The sequence below is a fragment of the Gobio gobio genome (assembly GCF_949357685.1).
Source record: "Gobio gobio genome assembly, chromosome: 9".
Taxonomy (NCBI): domain Eukaryota; kingdom Metazoa; phylum Chordata; class Actinopteri; order Cypriniformes; family Gobionidae; genus Gobio; species Gobio gobio.
The window spans coordinates 4756280-4783307 of NC_137115.1; the positions used below are offsets into that span (position 1 = coordinate 4756280).

At 44.1% G+C, this 27028-nt stretch overlaps 1 protein-coding gene across 1 annotated transcript in view; it reads right to left on the bottom strand.

Annotated features, from left to right (window-relative positions):
- Positions 1–1446: 1446 nt before the first annotated feature.
- Positions 1447–27028, bottom strand: part of kcnj5 (potassium inwardly rectifying channel subfamily J member 5) — a 47347-nt gene continuing 21765 nt past the window's right edge. Inside the window, exons 3-4 of the mRNA XM_079825959.1 lie at positions 26027–26903; positions 1447–4095 (exon numbers count right to left, since the gene is read on the bottom strand). Of these exons, the coding sequence (XP_079682085.1) occupies positions 3752–4095; positions 26027–26903 (1221 nt within the window). The 3' untranslated portion in view covers positions 1447–3751. The remainder of the gene's footprint in view (positions 4096–26026; positions 26904–27028) is intronic.

Below are 27028 nucleotides of genomic sequence, written 5' to 3' on the forward strand. Positions count from 1 at the left end.
TTCAGAAATCGTTCAATGATGATTTATTATCAGTGTTTATAACATAATTGAATGTCTTTTCAGGATTCATTGATGAATAAAAGAACAGCATTTATTCAAAATATACATCTTTTCTTGCAATGTAAATCTTTACTATCACTTTTTATCAATTTAACACATCCTTGCTAAATAAAATTATTCATTTCTTTAAAAAATAAAAGACTGACCACAAACTTTTGAACGGTAGTGTATAATGTTTCAAACTATTTCTGTTTTAAATAAAAGCTGTTCTTTTTTAAATCGTTTTATGAATCCTGAAAAAAAGATAAATTATAATAAACAAATATTAAGCAGCAAAACTGTTTCCAACACTGATAATAAATCATCATATTGAATGATTTCTGAAGTAATTATGCTGAAAATACAGCTTTGATCACAGGAATACGTTTATTTTAAAGTATATTAAAATAGAACACCATTATTTTAAACTGTAATAATATAACACAATATTGCAGATTTTTATTGTATTTTTAATCAAATAAATGCAGCCTTGGTGAGCATAAGAGACTCATTTTAACCACTTATGCCGGGGACAATTTTTGGGGGTTTCCGCCTGGATTTGACCTACCCAAATTGAAAAGCTTCCCATACCCACATACAGTGTCTCTAAAGACACAATTTTGGTGTAATTTTAAAGTAAACCCTTTGAAGTTTCATAATCCACTGCTATAAGTGATAAACATGTAAGTATATGTTGTCTGAGCTGTAATGATCCCCCCACAAAAAAGAGGCGCTTTTTGATTTTTGGATTATAAATTAAATTTATAAGGTGTAAATTACATAAAAAGGTAATATTCCTCCCTTCAGATCCATTTGAATGAATCTTGCATACATGATCCAGACAAAAATCTTTTTTCCAGTATTTGCTGCAATGTAGTGGAAACAGCCCAAACTGTCTGCAGGGTGCTAGAGCACACAGGGAGTTACATACTTTCAAAAGTTTTTTTTTTTTACAGCTCAGACAACATATACTTACATGTGTATCCCTTTTAGCAGTGGTTTATGTAAATTCAAAGGGTTTCCTGTAAAATGACACCAGTATTGTGTATTTAGAGACACTGTATGTGTGTATGGGAAGCTTTTCAGTTTGGGTAGGCCAAAATCAGGCGGAAATGGTCCCAGAGTAATTTAGTGTAAATGAGTTACTTTGTGTAAAACAAATGCCGAAGTGATGCATATCTCCAGAAGGTAGAGACTCTAAGCTTTTAAAGTATATACATGATGATGTCATTCCAGACCCTGTACAGGGTCTGCAGAGTTTAAGAGGTTAAAAACATTAAAAATCTTACAGATCAAAAACTTTTGAATATTGGATATAAACCACACACATTGCATCTTGCATCTGACAATCCTTTTATGGGCAGTTTAGTTGACTCCCCATATACAAATAACAACAAAGCCAGTATTCACTTATAAGTCTCTTTATTTATTTTATTTATGTAAATTGCCTGCATATAATATTATTCAGTGAAAATGACTTGGTGAGTTCCCTCTAAACTGCAAATAAACTCTCAGCAGGGGTGAAGTCGTCTTTAAAATACTGTCTCTGCTGTAAGTGGAGCTGTCCTCTCACCTTAATCCATAATTCAGTTGTACAATTTTTTGTAGAAAGCATTTGTGTTTTTGAAGTCTGCATGCCTTATAGAAAATACCCTGTTCAGAGAGTGTATAGAACTTGCCTTAGGGTTCATGCTTTGAAGCAGCTCTTCGGACCGCTTGGAAATAGGACTGACAGTCTTACGCGCGTGGCCTCAAACTTGCACACAAATCAAATGTGATAGAGGCAAAATATGAGTCCAGGAGTGTGGACAGGGCAAGACTGAACTCAGCAGGTCAACCAAACCTTCATAGAGACAATGCATGTGCAATATTTCCATTCGTTGCCGTTATTTTAGTGTACTGCAGGTTTACATACTGTGCGTCTGCCACTGCAGCGGTTGTGCTTTTATCTGGTGCATCAGCAAACATTTTCCAGCCTCCATCTTGCCTCAAATTCAAGCCGTAACACATGCAATAATGCACTTCAATAAGAGTTAAGGCCCGTTCACACCAAAGATGATAACTATAATGAACAATATAGCTGGAAATACTCTCAGAACGATTCTTTTCCAGCTGATCAGAATCCACTTGAGTTTAACTCTTTCCCCGCCAGCGTTTTTGGTCATTTTCACAAAAATGTCATGGCCCTCTGAATATTTTGTTGTATGAATATCTGGACATGCACTATATCAAAAGAAAGAGCAGACCTTATTCTTTTAACTGTTGTATTCTAGCTTCATGCATTATTTTTTTCATCAACACCTGAATGTGGGTAAGTTTCATAAAAAAGCAACATTTTGAGCAAAAAGCTGAGAAAATTGCATTTTTGTCTGGATCAGATTCAGAACTATGATCAAAACACAGATGTAGAAGATAGAGTCCATCAACACCCCAAAGCTTCACAGTCCTAAAATGGTGCAATACAGCACTAAAAGTGGTTCTTTGGCTCGTAATCATAAGGAAACCACTTTAAGTGCTGTATAGCACCACATCTTGGTTCTTCAGTGGTTCTTCACCGGTTCTTTGTGATGACTGAGGTGCAGAACCTGTTAAGATATGGTGCTATATAGCCCCAAAAGTGGTTCCCCTATTATTACGAGCCAAGAACCACTTTTAGTGCCATATAGCACCATTTAGAGTGTATAGCTCGTCCTGGGTCGACATTTCATTCAGTAACATTAGGCCGTTTTGATTTATACGCTGTTTATTGTTGATGATCACATTATTTTTCATATGCATGTGCTTATGTAACCCCTCCTGTTCGAACTGCCCTCGCCAAGTGGGACTCGAACCCATGTCCGCCGGCATGAGAGTCGGACGCTCTAACAAGGAGGCTAAAGGTTGCAACCACTAGCATCAGTCGCTAGAGCGTCTCTTGGGATCAGAGGAGTGAGGTTTACTCCCACAGCGACTACTAACTGGCCTCCATTACACTTACATATGAGATTTGCTTGTTTCTGCTTCTTTTTTGTCTGTGTTTTGATCTGGAGACACTCGTTCAGGATATGTGCAATAGCGCCCCCTACTGTATAACAGTGAAAACACGGAAAGCCGTTAAAATGTGTCAATTAAGAGTTAAAGAGCTTATAATAAACAGAACACCGTGTGGATGCTAGCTATCCTTACAGTTATTTTTCTTGGTGTGAATGGGCCTTTAGGGGATTATTGATCATTATAATGCATAATTATAATGCAGATAAAACATACAATAGAATAGCTTAAAGAAACCAACACCGCGGGTCACAAGCGTTGTGTTTTGCTCCATGTTTCTCCTAAGAGTCTTTGCATCGAGATTCTATTAAAGCTGCTTTGATGTGGCTCGATTAAGAGGTTTGACCTCTGGGTTGTTCATTTGCGGTGGGACTGATGTGTACAATATATGGCTACTATTTCGTCCTTGAGGTACAGGGCGTTGATTGATACCATGAAAATCTGCACGACAAAGTTTATAAAGCTAAAATAGAGTATGTGTAGGCGTCAATAACGTGTACGGTATAAATATACGGATTCTCATCTCTTTGTGCGTCTAACCTTGATCTACACATCAGCTCGGCTCTCTAGAGGGACCGGGGGTCGTATTGCATGGATATTGCAAGGATATCTCTCCATGCAAGGGGAAAGAAGCTCGCCAGTCACTACAAAGTCCTTGAGTCTGTTCAGAGCAGGGTTTCCCTCAAGGGTTCTCCTCCAAACGGTTGGCAGAGCCATTGTTTGTCTCCGCTGCCTTCTCGCCGTCCATCTCCGTCTCTTCCCGTGTGGTTTGGGTGGAGAAGGGGTCGGGCGTGTGCTGCCTGAGGTCGGGGCTGAGGAGCGGCAGGTGAGGGAGGAGTGGGCTCTCTTTTAATCGAGCGGACAGTTCTTTAGCGCTACAGGTGGGCGTGTTGGTCTCGTATATGTCGTGGAAGTTGTTGTAGTCGACTTCGTAGAAGCCCTTTTCCAGAGAAAGCACCGGGGTGAAGCGGTAGCCCCACAGCACTTCCGAGTCCAGGTAGGAGCTGCGTGCCTGACACGTCATGCCTGGATACATGGAGAAAAATATGGGCGCAGACACGCACACATGCAGGTACATACAAGAACACGTGCACATGGTTATGTACACACACACACACACACACACACACACACACACAGACACACACACAAAGAGAAAAGAAAAAGGGGAGAGAGGGAGAGAAATAAATTATTTATGACACTCAATGTTTATAGTGGCTGTACAGGTCAGATGATATTGGAGTTACAAGCTTTTGCGGTGAGATATGGTCCGTATCAGTTCGTGAGCTGCCATTTGGATTACAGTACGCTCCCATTTTTGATAAATGTCTAAAAGTCCATCACATCACAAAATTGTCTCTCAATCATTTTTATTCCAATCACACAATGTTTAGTCCTTTCTGTAATGAGTTACTGATAAAATGACATGCTGTGGATGTCAAATTCCATAAGTGTATTCGCATGCAGGTAAGATGTGCCACGTTTTACTCGCTTTATGTTGTCTTCTGGGTGTGAGGAAATGAAATGGCGGTTTAACTACATTAAATTAATCTCAATCATATTGCAAGATGTTTGTTATTTATGTTAACTGTATTTGTATTACTTTGCATCCTGAAATATTAAAATTAAACTTAGCTGCATGGTAGCGAAACAAGACTGGGGAATTTTATATTTTCATATTTATTAATTCATGCGTAATTAGCAAAAAAGAAGGACATTGGAAATGTTATATTTAGTGAATTTGAGTCAAGTAATTTTGCTTGCAGTTCTCAGTTGTGAGTTTGTGCCAAAGGGAAATTAAGTTTGTTTGTAAAGCTGCTTGTTTTACATTTCATTTCCTGGGTGTTTTTGGGGGTGTGAGCTGTAGCATGAGCTGGAAGCCAAAAGGAATTGCAATGATCAAACGGCATATTTCATTTACTATTTAGTGCGGTGAGTGTCTTCAGTAACAGTTACTTGAAAATTTGAAAACAGCAGAATTGTTGGCCCATATCTCCAAGTTGTCATGTAAACCTGAGTTAATGTGCTGTGTGCTTCCCACTTCCATATCCATAACGTCCACTTTTTTTTCATACACAGAAGACAGGATGCCAAAAACAAAACCTCAAAACCTTCTCATGACCAAATTATACACATCCTCTAAAACAGCTAGAGGATAAAAGGAAATTCCCTACATTTGTATGCATGTCTTGTGTCAGTACAGCAATTTATGTTTTGCCTTAATGGGATCATGCAATCACGCAGTGCTTTTAGTGTAGACCTGTAATTACGGTAGAAGTCCTAGTGTTTAAATCACTGCATTTATGTTTTTGCAAAACATTAAGAATAATACTAGACTAAAACCTCATGCTTATAGGTATAATAGTCAGTGATGCAATATATTATTGATAAAACTGTAATTACAGATTATAGAGAATTAAACCACACCATCATGTAAAGCCAACAGTGTCACAATCTACGTCAGTGGTTCTCAACAGGTGCGTCACCACCAAAAAATGTGTCACGGGTCTGTTCTGAAAGGGTCACTGAATGCAAAAGATAATCAGCATCTAATAATATAATTATGTATTGGTAGCAAAATAAATAGTGTTACTTACAAAAGGTACTTTTTGGTTCATCTCTAAGTCTAAGTATATACACAGTCAAACCAAAAATGATTCAGACTCAGATATGATCTTTACTAGTGTGTGCAGGACACTATAGTTAATTTCTGTCATTGAGGAGAGTAAAATAAAGTCAACTCTGACATATTACACACAAAAAAAAATCTTCATACAGTGACTACCAGTAACATTAAATGATTCTGAAACTTTGACCTGAGCATGTTTTGCTGAAGTGTTTTCTCTTTAATTGCTAATGCGACCTTTGACACCACAGACTGAAAAAATGAAGCGTAGGGTAGGGTTAGGGACAGGTGTGGTGGTCTGGGTAAGTTTAAGGGTAGGGTTAGGTGTAAGGGAAGTGTCAACTGTGTAATTACAAATGTAACTACAGAAATTAAATACAGATGTAATTACATGCAGGTATTTTTCAAAAATGTAAGTACAATGTATAAACATGTATGTACACAATAAGTGCATTGTATCAACTGAGTAATTAAAATGTTAGTACATAGTAGTTAAGGCCACCTAATATAAAGTGGGTCCCATCCCTTTCTAATCAAAGTATTCTGACATTATCAAGATGAGTTTGTTCTGACAGTTTAACTCTGAGTTCTTGTTGTTTTATTACCATTCTCCAAACTATAGCAAGTAAACTGTAATAATGTGAGAAAATGTTGAAGGTGTCTGAATACATTTTGGTTTGACTGTATATATATATATATATATATATATATATATATATATATATATATATATATATATATATATACAGTCAAACCAAAATGTATATATATATATATATATATATATATATATATATATATATATATATATATATATATATATATATATATATATATATATATATATATATATGTGTGTGTGTGTGTACAAATTCATTTTATTTTGCTTACTTTTGTATAAACTGTGTTGGGTTTTTTGTTTTGTTTAGTACTGTGTTGGGTCGCCACTTGATGTAAAATCTGTGTCCTGAAGCAAAACCAATTGAAAACCACTGATCTACGTTGTTGCATTGATTGAAACTGAAATAAACTCAACGCTCTGAGAGTCTCTGACTCCCCCTGCTTTTACTTCACATGATTTAGAGCTGCAAGAGTGTGTGTAACACATTTAGCATTGTATTTTACTCTCTTTTTCTGTGTGCATGTGTGTGTGTTTGAGTGAATGAGCAAGACGTGGAGAGGGTATGTTGATCTTAGTAACCTAGCAAAGGCCGGTTTCATGCAAGGATGCTTTTCAAATCTATAAATAAGGGAACAGCACCTCAAGGCCAGGGGTTCCTATGTCTATTTGTGGAGAACAACGGTGACACTGAAAGCTACTGACACATATGAGTACTATCATTTCTCCTCCGATAAGAAGCACCAATATAGGAACTGCGGCTGTCATTGCCATTTTCATCCTTTAGCTTTAACATACTAGGTTATGTATTATATTATAAGTCTTTGTCTTTGTGCGCATGGATTAGTACACTTAATATCAAATGAAGTGTAACACGTCTGGGTAATTAAACAAAGCTGTAAAGAAAAAAAATCAGTAATTATATGGTTACTGAAAAAGCACTTATCTTACGGTTCACGAGCAGCAAAGACATGAGAAGTGAAAATCTGAGCCTTCAGAGGACGCCAGAATTCTCCACAGGTTTGTCTGAGCTTTAAATGCAAATCCAGCACTAATAGTCAGTGTTAAATTTTAAACTGTTCAAGCTAACATCAATAACCTTCAGACTGCCTCCGCAGTTCCTCCCATAATCAACACACCACCTCATAAAGCCAGCCTTTAAAAATCTATATTAGTTATACAACATTAATTCAAGGCAAGTTCTTATCTGTGGGCTTGAGACTCATTAATAGCAAAATGAATGGAAAGTTAATGGGTGCTACTTAAAACACAGACAGGCCTATCATAAGGCCACCGGACATATTTAGTAGATGCCGGTTGGTTATGAGCACTCAATGGGCTGCTGTGTTTTAGGCATTTATCATGTTGATGAGAAGACAAGCATTCAATGGCAGGTTTTTTTTTCTCTAATAGGGGTGCAGATCTTTGATCTTTACATCCATACATTTGTGACCTCCTTCTAAACTTTCAGTTCTAATTATAATGCATAGTGCGTAATGCAAGTCCAGAAGCAATACCAATTAAAGCTGCTAGCAGCGATGAAAGGGCCCTCGCACATGCACCGCCACCCGGTGGCCTCAGGAAAACAATGAATAGTGGGCGACATGCATTTAAGCGGGTCAATATAGGAGAAATATGGCAAACTCACTTCAATGTGCCACACTTTCTTCTGCCTGCAGGTGGCACTTCGACTATTACTGAATATTGCCATGTAGTCTTCAGGTCAGGACTATTATCAAACATGTGAAGTTTGAGGCAGATCGGACATTGTATACCTGAGTTACAACAACTTCCTGTTTAATACCGTAAATCACATACAGTAGCACGTATCCACGTGTTGAAAGATTTATTGTGTTTCTAGCATGTTTGGGATTTCATGGCATATTTAAAAGTGTTTCTGGGAGTGAATTATAGTATAAAGCATGCCATTTCCTGTTGCCAGCAGGTGGCGCTATGACTTACTGAATATTTGCATGTAGATGGGTTTAGGTCAGGACTCTTATCAAACATGTGAAGTTTGGGGCAGGTTGGACATTGTATGCCTGACTTACTACAGCTTCCTGTGTCATGGCGAAACATCAGACTTTGTCAGGCCGCCACGGACACGCCCTTCAGGGAAAACTCAAGATCTTCACAATATAACATCACCAAGGCCTTTAGATTAGACTGACAAAATAGGATGTTGTTTTGGTTACATCTCAATGAGGAGTTCATCACAGTGTTAAACATGTAATTTCCTGTTGCCCACAGGTGGCGCTATGACTGTCACTGAATATTGGCATGTTGATGTCTTTAGGCAAGGACTCTTATAAAACATGTGAAGTTTGGGGCAGATCGGACATTTGTATGTCCCAGTTAAAACAACTTCCTGTTTCATGGCAAAACATTAGATTTTGCGAGGCCGCCACGGACACGCCCTTCAGTGAAAACTCAAGATCTTTGCAATTTAACGTCGCAAAGGCCTTTAGATTAGACTGACCAAATATGATGTTGATCTGATTAAATCTCTATGCGGAGTTGATTAAAGTACAACATCTGGAAATGGGAAAATTTGCAACAATTTAGTAAAGAAAAATCAAAATATCTCACTTCCTGTTGGTTTTTCAGATTTCGTACCAGGGAACTTTTTTGTAGGTATTGGGCTGTTACATATGTCTACCGACTTTCATACATGTACGTGAAACGTAGCGGGAGGGGCACTTAGTTGAAATGTTGTAGGTGGCGCTATGGAGCCATTTTGCCACGCCTAATTCTGAAACTTATATGTAGATGTCCTCAGGCCAGGACTCTTATCAAACATATGAAGTTTGTGGCAGGTTGGACATTGTATGCCTGACTTACAACAACTTCCTGTTTCATGGCAAAACATCAGATTTTGTGAGGCCGCCACGGACACGCCCTTCAGGGAAAACTTCTCGGTTACGTATGTAACCCTCGTTCCCTGAGGAGGGAACGGAGACGTACGTTAGTGACTAACGAATGGGGGTTTCGCTTAGAAGCCAATCATCTTCGAGAATTCAACAGCGCCCAATGGCAGTGCCAATGCCATGGGCATGCGGAATTTGCATGCGTAACTCCGCCCCACCTCGTGGGTATATAAGGAAGTACGCTGGCAACATCGCATTATGTTACTGCTGCAGGAGCCAAGACTGAACTCCGCGTTCCAGGCAGCACAGCTGATGTGGCAAAGGAAACGTACGTCTCCGTTCCCTCCTCAGGGAACGAGGGTTACATACGTAACCGAGACGTTCCCTTTCGTTCAGTCACTACGACGTACGTTAGTGACTAACGAATGGGGGTTCCAATACAACAACGCCACTCAGCTGTCGTCCAGTGCCCTGCGTAAGTGTGAGTACCCTGTCGTAAGACTAGTACGGACGAAGGACTCCCACTTATCACAGGATTACCAAGGTACACTGGGAAGCATATCCCAGTGAGGGAATGCCAAGATGCCTACCGTAGGGAGGGCTTAAGAACACACATATGACCCGCTAAGGGCTGCATATGGAAGATCTCTAGGGTACCAGCCGAAGGTGGATTTTTAACCCTAGGGGTGGCAGGGACTTGCCAAGGGAAAGACACCTGCTCGCTGAGGAGGCTTACGGTGGAAATACTCGTGTGGGGGTCGCCGGAGGGGAACCATGCACACGGAGCACCTGGCCGGACATGAGGGTCTGGGCTCGAAAGGGCAGACTGAACTGATGTCGGCGTGAGCAGTGCTGGAGGAGCTCAGGGCTCTCGGGGAGCTCACCTGAGGGAAAATATCGCACGTATCCAGTCCTTGGAGTGGAATGGCGAGCAAGCGAAGACACCTGAGCCTGGCCCATTACCGGCCACCCGTAGGGGCGAGTACATAGTCGGACACTGGCTCCACTCGGAGATTGTAGAATCTGGCGAATGTGTTGGGTGTCGCCCAGCCTGCAGCTCTGCAGATGTCTGTTAGCGAGGCGCCATGCGCTAGAGCCCAAGAGGAGGCCACACTCCGGGTGGAGTGTGCCCTCACACCAAGGGGACATGGTCGACCTTGCTGCTGGTAAGCCAAAACAATGGTGTCCACTATCCAGTGAGACAACCTCTGCTTTGAGAGAGCACTTCCCTTCCGCTCTCCACCATAACAGACAAAGTGCTGGTCTGAGGTCCTGAAACATCGCGTACTGTCTACATAGGCGCGGAGAGCGCGTACTGGACAGAGCAATGCCAAGGCTGGGTCTGCCTCCTCCAAAGGCAGCGCTTGCAGGTTCACCACCTGATCTCGGAACGGAGTGGTGGGAACCTTGGGCACATATCCGGGCCGGGGTCTCAGGTTCACGTGAGAGTTAGCCGGCCCGAACTCAAGGCACGCTTCGTCAACCGAAAATGCTTGCAGGTCCCCGACCCTCTTAAGCGAGGCCAATGCGGTCAGCAGAGCCGTCTTCATAGACAAGAACTTAATCTCAGCCGACTGCAAAGGCTCAAAGGGAGGCCTCTGCAGAGCACTTAAGACTACTGAGAGGTCCCAAGAGGGAACGAGAGGAGAGCGAGGAGGATTCAGTCTCCTCGCCCCCCTCAGGAACCTGATGATCAGGTCGTGCTGACTTACCTTTTTGTCTCCCAGGAGATCGTGGTAGGCAGATATTGCGGCCACATACACTTTAAGGGTGGAAGGAGACAGCCTTCGCTCCACCCCCTCCTGGAGAAACGATAGCACGGACCCGATCGGGCATTTCCAGGGGTCTTCTTGGCGGGAAGAATACCATGTGACGAAGAGGTTCCACTTCAACGCATAGAGACGTCGCGTAGACTCAGCTCTAGCGGAAGTGATGGTAGCGACCACCGCAGGTGGAAGACTACTCAAACCTGCCGCGTCCCGTCCAGAAGCCACATGTGGAGCTTCCAGAACGCTGGACGCGGGTGCCAAAAGGTGCCCCGTCTCTGAGTGAGGAGGTCCGGTCTCAGAGGAATAGGCCAGGGAGGGGCTGTCGCAAGGAGTATAAGTTCTGGGAACCAGGTCTGGCCGTGCCAATACGGGGCGACCAACATGACCTGCTCCTTGTCCTCCCTGATCTTGCACAGTACCCGTGCAAGAAGGCTCACTGGAGGAAACGCATACTTGCGTAGCCCTGGCGGCCAGCTGTGCGCCAGTGCATCCGTGCCAAGGGTGCCCTTGGTCAGGGAATGATACAGGGAGCAATGGGAAGAGTCCTGGGAGGCAAACAGATCTACCTGTGCGTCGCCGAACCGTTCCCATATCAGCTGGACCGTCTGGGGGTGGAGTCTCCACTCTCCGGGGAGAGGCTGAATCCGTGAGAGCTCGTCGGCTGCACAGTTCAGGTCTCCGGGGATGTGGACAGCACGAAGGGACCTCAGGTGCTTCTGACTCCACAAAACGAGATGGCGGGCGAGTTGAGACATACGGCGGGAGCGTAGACCGCCCTGGTGGTTGATGTACGCTACTACGGCCGTGTTGTCTGTCCTGACTAGTACATGTTGACCCCTCAGCAACGCTCGGAAGCGGTGCAGGGCGAACCGTACTGCCAGTAACTCGAGGCAATTGACATGCAGAAGGCACTGGGGTCCTATCCAGGAGCCCACGGCTGCTTGTCCATTGCACATGGCACCCCAGCCCGTGGATGATGCATCTGTTGATGCAACAACATGCCTGGAAACTCGTTCTAAGGACACTCCGGTCCGTAGAAAACTGAGGTTCGACCACGGGGTGAGAGTCTGTAAGCAGGCCCGAGTCACTTGTACCCGGAGCGTGCCAGACCGCCATGCCCATCTCGGGACTCGATCGCGTAGCCAGTGCTGAAGCGGTCTCATATGAAGCAATCCGAGCGGCGTCACCGCGGCTGCAGATGCCATATGCCCCAGGAGCCTCTGAAATAGTTTCAGTGGAACCGCACTCTTGCCCTCGATTTGACGAAGGGAAGTCAGCAGAGACTGCGCGCGCTCGCTCGAAAGCTGCGCGCACATGGCGACCGAGTCGATATCCATACCGAGAAAAGAGATCCTCTGCGCGGGGAAAAGTTTGCTCTTCTCCCAGTTGACCCGAAGGCCCAGACGGGCTAGGTGATGGAGCACCAAATCTCTGTGTCCGCAAACCTGCTCTCGAGAGTGACCCAGTATGGGCCAGTCGTCGAGGTAGTTCAGGATGCGAACCCCGTGCTGCCGAAGGGGCGCAAGGGCTGCCTCGGCAATCTTCGTAAAGACGCGAGGGGACAGAGATAGCCCGAATGGTAGAACTGCGTACTGATATGCCCGCCCCTCGAAAGCAAACCGTAGGAACGGTCTGTGTCGAGGTAGAATGGAGACATGGAAGTAGGCGTCCTTCAGGTCGATCGCTGCAAACCAATCGTCTGGACGAACGCATTCGAAAAGGCGTTTCGCTGTCAACATCTTGAACGGAAACCGGTGAAGGTAACGGTTCAAGACGCGCAGGTCCAGGATCGGTCGTAACCCACCGGTCTTTTTGGGTACAATGAAGTACGGGCTGTAAAACCCGGAATTCATCTCGGCTGGAGGGACAGGTTCGATCGCACCCTTCGCCAGTAGGGTGGCAATATCCGCTCGCATGACGGGGGCATTGGCCCCGATCATGGTGGAATGGACTCCCCGGAAGCAGGGAGGAACCTGCGCGAACTGAATCGCGTAGCCGCGCCTGATGGTCCGCTCGACCCTGCGGGACAGCCCTGGAAGCTGAAGCCAGACTCCCAGAAACTGTGCCAACGGGGTCATACGGAGTACAGACGTACCCGGTGTGGGTTTGCAGTGATGCAGCGTCACCGGCCCGGACATGGGAGGCTGAGGGGCGTCCCGGTGCGGGGGCACGGTTGACTGCTGCGTCCTGACAGAGGAGACCAGGGAAGGACGCACGTTCCACTGGGGTCTGCTCTGCCAGGAGGCTGGCGACAGAGTGGGATGCGAGTGGCGTGACCCGTGGGTGGCGCGCACCGTCATCACCGGACTCTGTGGGCTCAGGGATGGGAGTGTTAATTCTTTCTTTGACCAAAATAGGGTGCTGCTGACCCGGGGGCCAGCAGCTGAACAAAGGATTCTCCGCCGGCCCTCCACCGGGGGAAGGAGTGGTCCTGCTACCATCTCCTCGAAAGAATTTCCCATCCCTGAGCCGTCCGTCTCAGGAGCGCCGCTTGGCCTGGCGTTTAGCGGGGCGCGGGGCGGCCTGAGGGGACTTGGACGCCTTCCTACGGCTTCCTCCGCGACCCGGCCCGGGTGAAGGCTGCTGCTTGGACCGGGTGGGAGGGGCGGGAGCCTTAGGAGGGCGTCCTCGGCGTGGAGCAGACTGAGGCGACTGTGCCGGCGGCTGGGTGGAGGCAGCAGCTGGCCGCCGGGGCAGTACGTGTTTTATAGCCTCAGTCTGCTTCTGGGCGATTGAGAACTGTTGGGCAAAATCCTCAACCGCCCCGCCGAAGAGGCCGGCCTGGGATATGGGGGCATCGAGGAACCGGGTCCGCTCGGTGTCCCGCATATCGGCCAGGTTCAGCCACAGGTGACGCTCCTGGACCACATTTGTGGACATCACTTGACCCAGGGAGCGTGCGGTCACCTTCGTCGCCCGGAGAGCGAGGTCGGTGGCGGCACGCAGCTCATTTAAGAGCCCCGGATCAACTCCACCCTCGTGCATGTCCTTGAGGATCCTGGCCTGGTAGACCTGAAGGATCGCCATGGCATGCAACGAAGCGGCAGCCTGCCCCACGGCTCTGTGCGATTTCGCCACCAAGGTTGATGTGAATCGACAGGCTTTGGAGGGGTGCTTAGGATCACCGCGCCAGGTTGAAGCGCTCTGAGGACACAGTTGCATCGCGACAGAACGTTCAACTGGGGGGACCCCAGTGTACCCTTTAGCTGCCGCCCCATCGAGGACGGAGAAGGCGGAGGAAGTCGCAGAACGGTCACGGGAAGACAACGGGGACTTCCAGGACCGCGCGAGTTCCTCATGAAGCTCGGGAAAGAAAGGTATTGGGGGCGGGGACTGACGGTTGTCAGCGCGCGCTCCCAAAAACCAATCATCGAGCCTAGAGCGTTCGGGACAGGGCGGAGGGTTCCACTCTATCCCTAAGCTCGCGGCTGCCCGAGACAACATGGCTGTCAGCTCTGGGTCCGACTCGGGCAATGCTGGCGCGCCCGAAGGCGGCAGCACAGCCGAGTCATCATCCTCAGAGGACTCGAGCCCACCTTGTGATGCGGTGACCGACATCGCATCTTCCTCCGGAGCGGCAAACGAGATGCGCGAGGGGGCAGGAGCCGGCCCCGCGATCTGCGTCTGGACACTCGCGGGTTGCAGTGTGCAAGACGGGGGTGTGGCCCGAGGCATGAGCGTCGGGGCTTTGTTCCACACCGTAACCGTCAGGTCACCCTGACCACCAGCCGAAGTACTGGGCCTCTGGGACTCAGTAGATCGGGGTGTGGTAGAGGGGACTCTCACTTCATTACGAAGGTCATGGAGTCTTGACCGCAACACCGCGATGGTCATGTTCCCGCAGTGGGAACATGACTCATCCACAAACGCTGTCTGAGCATGCTGAAAGCCCAAACATATCAGACAGTGTTTGTGCCCATCAGAGGGAGATAACAACCGGCCACACCCAGAAGTACACGGACGAGACATCCTGAAAAGGACGCGTCACGTGTAAGCTCTTTTAGGAGAGGAAGCTTCGCAGAGAACGCCGAAGCGCCCAGGGACCACACACCAGCTGTCTAGCGGACCACTGCGCAGATCAGCAGGCAGGCAGTATGATGATCACTGGAACGTGCCGTAACACCAACCTCTCTGGAAAGCTGCTCGTCTCGAAAAGCTGTCGAAGACTCAGATCAGGCTTGAAGGAGTGAAGAGATCCTCTTGGCTCCAAAGCAGAAACATAATGCGATGTTGCCAGCGTACTTCCTTATATACCCACGAGGTGGGGCGGAGTTACGCATGCAAATTCCGCATGCCCATGGCATTGGCACTGCCATTGGGCGCTGTTGAATTCTCGAAGATGATTGGCTTCTAAGCGAAACCCCCATTCGTTAGTCACTAACGTACGTCGTAGTGACTGAACGAAAGGGAACTCAAGATCTTCGCAATTTAACGTTGCAAAGGCCTTTAGATTAGACTGACCATATATGATGTTGATCTGAATAAATATCTATGCGGAGTTGATTAAAGTACAACATCTGGAAATGGGAAAATTTGCAACAATTTAGTAAAGAAAAATCAAAATATCTCACTTCCTGTTGGTTTTCAGATTTTGTACCAGGAGACTTTTTTGTAGGTATTGGGCTGTTACATATGTCTACTGACTTTCATACCTGTACGTGAAACGTAGCGGGAGGGGCACTTAGTTGAAATGTTGTAGGTGGCGCTATGGAGCCATTTTGCCATGCCTAATTCTGAAACTCATATGTAGATGTCTTCAGGCCAGGACTCTTATCAAACATATGAAGTTTGTGGCAGGTTGGACATTGTATGCCTGACTTACAACAGCTTCCTGTGTCATGGCGAAACATCAGACTTTGTCAGGCCGCCACGGTCACGCCCTTCAGGGAAAACTCAAGATCTTCTCAATATAACATTACCAAGGCCTTTAGATTAGACTGACCAAATATGATGTTGATCTGGTTACATCTCAAGGAGGAGTTCATCACAGCGTAAAACATGTAATTTCCTGTTGCCCACAGGTGGCGCTATGACTGTCACTGAATATTGGCATATTGATATCTTCAGGCAAGGACTCTAATAAAACATGTGAAGTTTGGGGCAGATCAGACATTGTATGTCCGAGTTACAACAACTTCCTGTTTCATGGCGAAACATCAGATTTTGCAAGGCCGCCACGGACACACCCTTCAGGGAAAACTCAAGATCTTCGCAATTTAACGTCGCAAAGGCCTTTAGATTAGACTGACCAAATATGATGTTGATCTGATTAAATCTCTAGGAGGAGTTCGTTAAAGTACAACGTCTGGAAATGGCACATTTTGCATCAAAAAATTAAAATTATCTGACTTCCTGTTGGTTTTCACATGTTACATGTGTATACCGAATTTCATAGCTGTACGTGAAACGTAGCGGGAGGGGCACTACGTTAGGTGGCGCTGTCGAGCCATTTTGCCACGCCTAATTCTGAATACCATAACAGACGTAAATTTTCGCCAATTTGGACGAGTGTGGAAAGTTTTGTGAGTTTTCGAGCGTGTTTAGGCCCCCAAAAAAACGATTAATTTGGGAGAAGAAGAAGAAGAAGAAGAAGAAGAAGAAGAAGAAGAATAAAAAACTTTCGAAATCCAATAGGGTCCTCACACCATCGGTGCTCGGACCCTAATGATACATTTTGAATGCTCTATGTAGGCAGCAAGTCTGTGCATCATACACACACACATAGAAGTCATACACACACTCCTCACACAAAGAGGCTTGACTCACAATTTATTTGAAAAGAGTTTGGCTTAAGGATGCTGCTAACATTACATTACATGCACATACACTATATTGCCAAAAGTTACAAGACACCTGCCTTTACATAGCCTGGTCCTACCAGACTCTCGTACATTTCATTTGTACAGAGTCTGGCCACTCTCCATTGACAAGCGTTCACTAAAAAATAACTGTGCAGATTGTGCAGCCACCTCAGTGATAAAAACTTGTGCATTCGGATTGTGATTTATTCACGTTGGAGGGGAGAGTTTTGTGATCGGGAACGCGCTACTCACGTGGTCTGTAACATGATTGTATGCTGTAAATAAAATGTCACATGCTTGATATGATAAGAATAAATGCTGCCGTAAATAACGGCCCAATTCAAATGTTTACGTGCTTTTCTTCTTTTTATTTTTTGAGCGGTGATGAAATATATTTCTCTTGTAAATACTAGCCAGCATTTAAAGAAATACAAGTCTAGAAATGCATCCAAATGACAGCGAAGCGCAACCGTGCGGTGCTCTGCAGGAGTCAAAAAGGTTATAAACAGTGAATTTTGAAGTTATATATTCCTGAAAACTCAGAGATGTGGATTTGGACAGCAACTAAATTACCACACGACCTGGTGTTTGTCTAAAACAGTAGGTAATTCATCCGGGGATTTTTACCCGGGAGGTGGGAGACGGACGGCAATAAAATCATGACTAGCCCCTGTAAATTATGACAATACCTTCTGACCCCCCGAGAAACAATAACCGTCCGAATAGGGCTTCAGCCGACTCCTTCACCACTAACGGAGCGAGCTGGAAAATCAAAATTTTCCCGAACCCTGTGGGGAGGAGGGCCACAACATCATGGCCACCAACAAAACTCAGCAAAGATTGTTCTTAATCCGGCTTTATCTTCTGGATATTCGGCAGCGGTGCCACAGCGGAATTAATGGCTTCACTCGCATCTTTCTCCGCCACCATTACTGAACTACAACTCAAACTAGCGCACGACATCAACGCCATCGTTCTCAGCCACTCCCTCTGTTCGCTGATTGGATCGGTAAAAATTTGTTCTGAGAAAACCTAAGACTATACCGCAGTCCCAGGAAAATGAAAATTGAGCGGAAGTACGTAGGAGGGCGGAGCCAGGCTAGCCTTTACATGCACATGAACTTTAATGACATCCCATTCTTAATCCGTATGGTTTAATATGGAGTTGGCCCACCCTTTGCAGCTATAACAGCTTCAACTCTTCTGGGAAGGCTTTCCACAAGGTTTAGGAGTGTGTTTATGGGAATTTTGACCATTCTTCTAGAAGCACATTTGTGAGGTCAGGCACTGATGTTGGACGAGAAGGCCTGGCTCGCAAAGGTGTTCTATCAGGTTGAGGTCAGGACTCTGTGCAGGCCAGTCAAGTTCCTCCACACCAAACTTGGAACAGGAAGGGACCATCCCCAAACAAAGTCCCACAAAGTTGGGAGCATGAAATTGTCCAAAATGTCTTGGTATGCTGAAGCATTAAGAGTTCCTTTCACTGGAACCAAGGGGCCAAGCCCAACCCCTGAAAAACAAACTCACACCATAATCCCCCCTCCACCATTACACTTGGCACAATGCAGCCAGGCAAGTCCCGTTTTCCTGGCAAAGGCCAAACCCAGACTCGTCCATCGGATTGCCAGACGGAGAAGCGTGATTGGTCACTCCAGAGAACACGTCTCCACTGCTCTATAGTCCAGTGGCGGTGTGCATCCGATGCTTTGCATTGCACTTGGTTATGTAAGGCTTGGATGAGCTGCTCGGCCATGGAAACCCATTCCATGAAGCTCTATGCACTGTTCTTGAGCTCATCTGAAGCCCACACAAAGTTTGGAGGTCTGTAGCTATTGACTCTGACCTCCATGATTTTGACCCCGCTTTGTGATTTTACATGGCCAACCATTTCATGGCTGAGTTTCTGTTGTACCCAATTGCTTCCACTTTGTTATAACACCACTAACAGTTGACCGTAGAATTAAATAGGACATTTCACAAATGGGCTTATTGCACAATAAGCAACCTATCACGTTACCACGCTTGAATTCACAGAGCAACCCATTCGTTTACAAATGTTTGTAGAAGCGTCTGCATGCCTAGGAACTTGACATGTGGCCATGGAAGTGATTGGAACACCTGAATTCAAAGATTTGGAGGGGTGTGTTTTAACTATTTGCTTCTTGCAGAGGAATTGTTCAAGCAATGCAATGCTGTTGTCTTCTCAGCAAAGAATGTATGCAATGCTTCTAAAAGAAGGCATCTTAAAAGGTAGCATAATCAAAGGTAGCAAATTATGCTTTAAACTGCTGCCATATACTTTAAACTGTCAAATATGTTTGCATGTCTTGCAGTGTGACGAACCTTGCATTAGGGAAAAGCTGTTGTTCCCAATCACATCATTCAGTATCAAGCACATTTCTAAAAGGAAAACTGCTTATGTTGCAACAATTAACCGATGCAAATTACATCTGACTAACCATCATTACAGTCTCGTCACGTTCATGCAAATTGCAAGTAGTACTCAAGAGACTCACTATAGAACTCCTGACCCTCACTACTGGAAAAATAATAGACTAGACCAAAGCGGTTATCCATCATCTCTGACACATGCCAGGGCTAAATTAAAGCATTGCTAAATTTGACAAATCAGACACCAGGTTGTTTGTGACCTTACTGCACTCGCCAGGTCATTAGCTCTCTATACAGCACATCAAAAGGAAGCCATCATCCCTCATTAGCAAGTGGGAGTAGATTTCGATTTGGCCAGCGAGCCTATTTGTATAGGCTTATCCTGGCCAATAGCACCCTGATCTATACCTGGTGATCGGTCAAAGGCGTAATTTACACAGACTTCATTAGATCAAAGGCATCATAGCACATAGCTATCGACATGCGCTTACGTAGGCACATCTGGAAAGTCGAAAACATTTCAAAGTGACAGTAAGGTTGAGGAGACTGCTGATATGTCATATGGCATCTAGGGCCCAGAGCAAGGTTAGTGTAAAATTTAATTCTTCTTATTGGGTCAACAAAAATTGCATGTTTGTGGTACATGCACATTTTATGAATTATGAATGCATGAATCATACATTGCTTTTCACAATTTCTTTGTTGAATCCTCATTGGTATTCACTGCAAAACAAGTAAAAAATGGTTGCCTTCGCAGGGAAGCATGTATAATGAATTGGATTTAGATTAGCAGTGTAAGTTCTCTTTGGACAACGGCCCAATAAGTAATTTGAATTGCAAGCATTCACCTGGGATATCTGATAAACCATGGGAAATGTTTCAGCCTGGGAATGAATCTACAATTAGTGTAGACTCGTTAGACAATAGAGGCCTCTTTATTCCCAAACAGCCCCGAGAATAAAGAGATCTCCTCAAATCAATATTGCACACACTGTTCTGCAAGGTCAACCAAAGAGTAGCCGAGAATGAGATCTTTAGATATCCACTAATCAATCAACTTTCATACATTCGGATCACATACTGTATGTTTGCTGCTAAAGCCCAGGTATTAAACTAGTATGGGTTAACCTAGTTCAGACTGTGTCTGAATTATTGCATGTTATTACTATTTACACATATTGCAAAGAACTGCTACTTTTACATGGTGTAAATAGAATATATCACTACCTAGATCCTTAAAGGGGTCATGAACTGGCTTTTTTATACTGTTGTCTGAGGTCAACTTATGACGTCCATGCGTGGTTTTTACATTCAAAAACATCATAATGAATAAGTGATAGGCTATTTTCTACCCTGGTTTTGAGGCTCTCTCAAGAAACACAGGGTTTTGATGGGCGTGCCGCACTGAAGACTTGGAAGTAAATGCCCACGGCTAGGAATGGATAACAGTTTTGCATATTTAATGAGCTTCAGCTCCCCTGTGAGTAGGCTACACAAGGAATTGTTTTGAAAGCCTGTGAGAAACGGCAAACAAAATAATTCGTCCCACAGGGCTCGCAAAATATCTTTATCAAACAAACACAAAGATTATTTCTCATGCACCCGCGATTGATTGGAATGTTATTTTTGTATTACTTGGCCCGTCCCGATCGGTGGACATAAGTGCGCACCATGCATCACACACACGGCAAGTATGTTGCAGACTGCATGATCAAAACTTCCGCGATTGTACTTCAAATATCAAGTCAAGAGAGTGAACGCACATCAAGAAAGGAATGTTATTTCATTATTTAAGATAGCCAGTCGGCAGGCCGGGCTTACGTTTTGGTAGCCCATCTGGAAAACACATAGCCCCGGGACGTTGGGCTTTGCGAGCCCTGGCCCATAAACATGTCAGAGTCTGATTCCGATTCGCAATGAACCAAAAACACCACAAATAAAGGATTCTCCAGTCTGTGACAGCGTGCTAATGTTCAGTTAGACACGTACACATAATCAATAGATATCAAACGATCTGTAACAATGCAATACTATCACATATAAAAAACATTTTACTCACATAAGTGTGGTTAATCTCATCCTGTCTGCAAATCCAGTCTCTTGTTTACAAACGAATCCGGTGAAATAAAAGAACAGACGTGCAATGTCTTCCCCACGTGAGCTGGATATTCTTTAAAAATAAAGTTCATCCATGCATTCATAATATTGGAATCCGAATGAAGCTTATGCGGTGTGTTTAGAAATTCTATCTGGTTTAGCTCCATGTAGGCCTGTGTTATTTTAGTGGCACGAGTCGGTGGGCGGGGCTACAGAATTAGGCGTTGTTCTTCTTCTTTTGAGGTGGTGCTTCACTACACTCACACTCATACTACACTTTTATATATCAAAAGCTCAAGGGAAAGTTGATTTCTCAATTCATCACCCCTTTAAACCTTATGCCCCCATTGACTGCACCATTGAAGATGCTGAAATACATGCCATTTTTTAAATCTTGTTTGGCCCAACCAGGCATTGTTATGCAGAGCTAGTGCAAATAGCACTAGCTAACAAGGCACGCTATTTGGCACTATTGGTGTAAATAGACACTCCGATTATTTAATGTTGATTACGTTAAGCAGACTCTGGCTAATTTTTTTAAGTGCCCCTATATGCTCCTGTTTTTGTTTTGGAGGTCTCCTACAGCAGCACTTTCATGTTCTCTCAATGTACATTGCACATCACCAATGATCAATGATTCTCAAACGACTCTATGCATGAATCAGTTTCTCTAAATCCCTCCTTTTTGAGAGCATACTCTGCTCTGATTGGGTAAATGGTCCAGTCTGTTGTGATTGGTCTACCGCTTACAGCACACGTCCGAAACAAACAGCCATTACCATAACTGTACTTCAGCTTCCTCAAACCTCAGCGATTGTAAACACTGTAAAGACAGTAACGGATTTGGGCCACTTTTGCCTGCAGTCTGAACGTAACCTTAGTTTGATGTCTTAACCCAGCAAGTAATAGCCATCATTTCATCATCTCAGTTAACTATAGACCCGATATAGTCCGGCTATGAGTAACCCACGTCTAGCCAAAATAACCTTGAATTTGGTTACATGTAATTTCTGCCAAAATAACTTGCGATATGTATGATATTCCATCATGTAAGGAAAGTCAACAGTGATTACAAGGTGTTTGGTTTAATTTATTTGACATGTTCATGTTCTAGATGACTATTATTGGGCTAAGGTTAGACGTCGATTAAAATTTTATAACTTTGCAGAATGTTTACATTCACAAACAGAGATATTACACACTGCATGAAATGGAATTTTCGAAAAACCATAATTGGGGGACTTTAAGGACTAAAAATGAGATGGCAATGAAGATTGATACAATACAGCATCATTACTAATCAACCTTAATGCCACAGCACCCTGGGTTATGTAATGTGTATTAGGCTACGCAAGCGTAAATGCTCAATTCTGATTTAATGATCAGATCTGATTTTTTTTTTTCTCGTTTGGCTGTTCATATTATCTTTCAAATGTGGCCAATATCAGAGTCGAGTGTGAACTGGTTATGGTCATGAACTGACCCGCATGCAGAAAATAATAATAATGGCACGCAGCACAGTCATGCGGAAGTAAACATGGAGGTTACTGAAGTCAGCAGTGCCGCAGAAGCCAGCGAATGTTTGCGCAGGTGATAAGGAGAATATTTGGTCCCCCTTTATATTAATTGGCCTTAACTACTATGTACTTACATCAAAAAATAAGTACAATGTGCTTATTGTGTTCATATTGTATTGCAAAATACAATACAGGTAAGGTATGGACAGGTATGGTGTTATGGGTAAGTTTAAGGGTAGGGTTGTGTAAGGGTCAACAGTGTAATTAAAAATTTAATTACATGCAGATATTTAAAAAAATGTAAGTACAATGTAAAAACATGTATGTACACAATAAGTGCATTGTATTAAATAATTAATTTTAATATTAGTACATAGTAGTTAAAGGGATAGTTCACCCAAAAAGGAAAATTTGACATGTATCTGCTTACCCCCAGGGCATCCAAGATGTAGGTGACTTTGTTTCTTCAGTGGAACACAAATTAAGATTTTTAACTCCAACCGTTGCAGTCTGTCAGTCATATAATGCATGACAATGGGGTCAAAATCTATGAGAGTAAAAAAACATGCACAGACAAATCCAAATTAAACCCTGCGGCTTGTGACATTGAGACACACATCGTGTCTGAAGACATGAAACGATCGGTTTGTGCAAGAAACCCAACAGTTTTTATATCATTTTTTACCTCAAATACAACCCTATGTCCACCAGTCTTGAACGCGTCATCACTTCCGGCGAGTGAGGTCAAATGTACACGATACGGCGTATCTCAATGGGATACAAGCGGAGGAAGTGATCTCTCGCGCGTACATTGACCTCCCTTACCGGAAGTGATGCACGTTCAAGACTGGTGGACATAGTGTTGTATTTGTGGTAAAAAATTATATAAATACCGTTCGGTTTCTCGCACAAACCGATCGTTTCGTGTCTTAAGACATCAATGGTTCGTCACGAGCCGCAGGGTTTAATTTGGAGATGTCTGTGCATGTTTTTTTTTTACTCTCATAGATTTTGACCCCATTCACAGGCATTATACGACTGAGAGACTGAAATGGTTGGTGTTAAACATCTTCATTTTTGTTCGACTAAAGAAACAAAGTCACCTACATCTTGGATGCCCTGGGGGTAAGCAGATAAATGTCAAATTTGCATTTTTGGGTGAACTATCCCTTTAAGTTTTAATAGTATAACGCATAGTTTTTCCTCAGGTTTTGCCTGTATAGAGCTGTCACCATAATAGTTATAAGTATAACTGCTATTCAAATAACTATCAGTGTGTAAAATCTTTGGAGGGATGTCCATCAGCACAGAATTGTGACGAATGTCAATCTAGAGTGATGTAAAAGTTTATTTTAATATGACTGATCAGACTGAGGTTGCATTGCAAAACATCCGCATCTGTATCTGATTTAGCACCACATATGAAAGTGGTCCAAATTAGAAAGAAAAAAGATCAGGGCCCGTATTTATCAAGCTTCTCAAAGTGCCATTTTAGTCTTAAGTGCTGAGAATTCGTGAAATGTACTCCTACTTACAAACCTAAGTATAAAAGCAAGTTATCAAATTTCTTAAAGCTAAGAATCACTCTTACTCTCCCAGTTATTTAAGACAGCTCGAGAGGTCTCTCAAGTGGTAAGGAGTTGCCAGTAGGGGCTCGTGATGTCACTGAGTTGACAGAGATGTGTGCAAATCTTTCAAGAGAGGGTGAAAGTTTGACGATGAGCAGTTAATAAAACGGTATCGTTTGGACAAAGCAGGCATCATCTTTGCCAGCGCTTCCTGCTCCCGCCAGTTCGGTTTTCTTTTGGAATCCATGGTGGCTGATTATATCATAAAATCTAGGCTATATATAGACATGTCAGTTAACAGCACACAGGTTTAAAATTTGTAATTAAGACATGGTGGAAAACGTGTTTATCTTTAATTTCCAATGTGTATGTCGTAATGCATTCTCTTGAAAATTCTTTATTGTCAAATGTGTGTTGAATGTAAACTTCAGTGATTGGTCCATACCTAGGTCGTCATCCAAAATCCCATTTGTGGCAAGTGTTGTGAATCATCTCTAAGACTGACACTTAAGATTTAGTCCTACACTTAACTTAAATTACGACTGAGATGCTTAATAACTAACTTTTAAGTGCAGCTTTGAGCCAAGAGTTTTTTTACTCTTAAGTCAATTCTTAAGAGTGTTCTTGTGAGTAATTCTCAGAGGCTTGATAAATACGGGCCCAGATGTGATTTGGGCCACTTTTGTCTGCAGTCTGAACGTAATCTTAGTTTGATGTCTTAACCCAGCAAGCAATAGCCGTCATTTCACCGCATCGGATAACTACAGACCCGATATAGTCCGGCTATGAGTACGTCTAGCCAAAATAACCTTCAGTTGCATGTCTTTTTTGACATATGTATGATATTCCATCATGTAAGCAAAGTCAACAGTGATTACAAGGTGTTGGTTTAATTTCTTCGACATGTTCATGTTCTAGATGACTAATGACGTTGATTAAAATTTCACTGTCAGCCCAAATTTTCCCTTGTTTTAGCCTAGACATTAGGGCTGTGTTTGGACGGCTATTAGACGCCTTCAAAATGCAAAACTGCTTGCTGGGGAGGTATAATACTGAAACTCTCAAAAACATTTAAAAAGCAGTTTCCTCATTGAACTGCCTGACCGTTATTGAGTTGCACTGACCTAAGAACTGGAACAATGTTAATTAAAATGAAGAGTGGAAAAAGAAACTTTTTTTGCTCCAATAAGCTTTCCAAAGGATCCCCTCCAGCAGAGTGGAACATACCCGGAGTACTTTCATCACCTTTCACCTCTTTCCACAACTCCAGCCTGGACAGGTTTGCAAGGACATGGCTTGCCAGACAACAAGAGGCTCTCAGACCCACCCCATCTCATGTGTAGGAAACACAGCATCAATATTGAAACATTTATCTTCTTGTCAGTTATTAAATGTTATTTCGTGTAGTCAGCATGCTTAGGGAAGGGATGACTCAGCACTGTCAGAAAATGAATAATGCCAGTGCAGTTTTGTATATTTAAATGACTTGACCTTTAAGTTTCTCGCTTACCACAATCATGGAAAATTCATTGAGGTCAACTGCTCTACAGAGCTTGGCAGTTAATGCTCAACTTGCTCCTTGAAGCCATTCCCGAAAGACTGATATAAAGAGCTGTATAGTGGGTTAATGCAAAGCTTTATTTCTGTGGAGATCATGACACTTTCAGGTCAAGGGTTCAATTGCTCGATAAGGAAAACATACCTGTAGCTTCGACCATGCCCTCCAAGATGACGACAATCTCAAACTCTTCCTTCTCTATCTGTGCCCGGGACATCTCCCAGAAAGGACTCTTCTCATTGATCTCGTGTGAGATAATAAGAGGCGATACCAGGAAGAGGCGGTCGTCTCCTGTGTCAAAGCCAATGTTGATATCCGTCTGGTTGAGCGGAATGAACTCGCCCTCCTTGGTCTGCTGCGAACGGATGAGTTTGGCACGGATTGACGCTTCCACAATGTGGGAATTCCGCAGGTCGCCCACTCTGAACATCAGGCACATCTTGTTGTCCCTCACCGAGATCACGGCCTTGTGAGAGAACATCAACGTCTCTGCTCGGTTCTTGGGTTGCGAGATCTTTACGAACATGCAGCCCACCATCATGGCGTTAACAATGGACCCCAAGATGGCCTGCACCAGTAGAAGTATGATCCCTTCCGGGCACTTCTCCGTGATGACACGGTAGCCGTAGCCAATGGTGGTCTCAGTTTCAATGGAAAAGAGGAAAGCTGAGACAAAGCTGTTGAGGTTTTCCACACAAGGGGTCCAGCCCTCCTCATCGCCGTGTAGGAGATCTCCTCGTATGAGTGCAATGAGCCACCACAAAAACCCAAAGAAGAGCCAGTTGACCACATAGACCAAGGTGAAAATAAAGAAACTGAGGCGCCAACGTAAGTCAACCAGTGTCGTGAAGAGGTCGCTGAGATAACGATACGTCTCTTGAACGTTTCCATGATGAACGTTGCACTTGCCGTCTTTCTGTACATAGCGCTGGCGGGGTTTCTTAACAGGATCAGAGATGAGGTGCGTGCGATCTGTGGGGATTTGGGATTCCCTCAGGTGCTTGGGGAGTTTCTTCACCTGCTGTAAGGAGGCAGAGAGAGAAACAAATTCATTCTTGGGAAACGGGATCAATGTGACATAAGCCTCGTTCAGACTGTCAGTCCAAAGCCGATTTTCTGATCTAATGTTTGACTGTCCGCACTGTG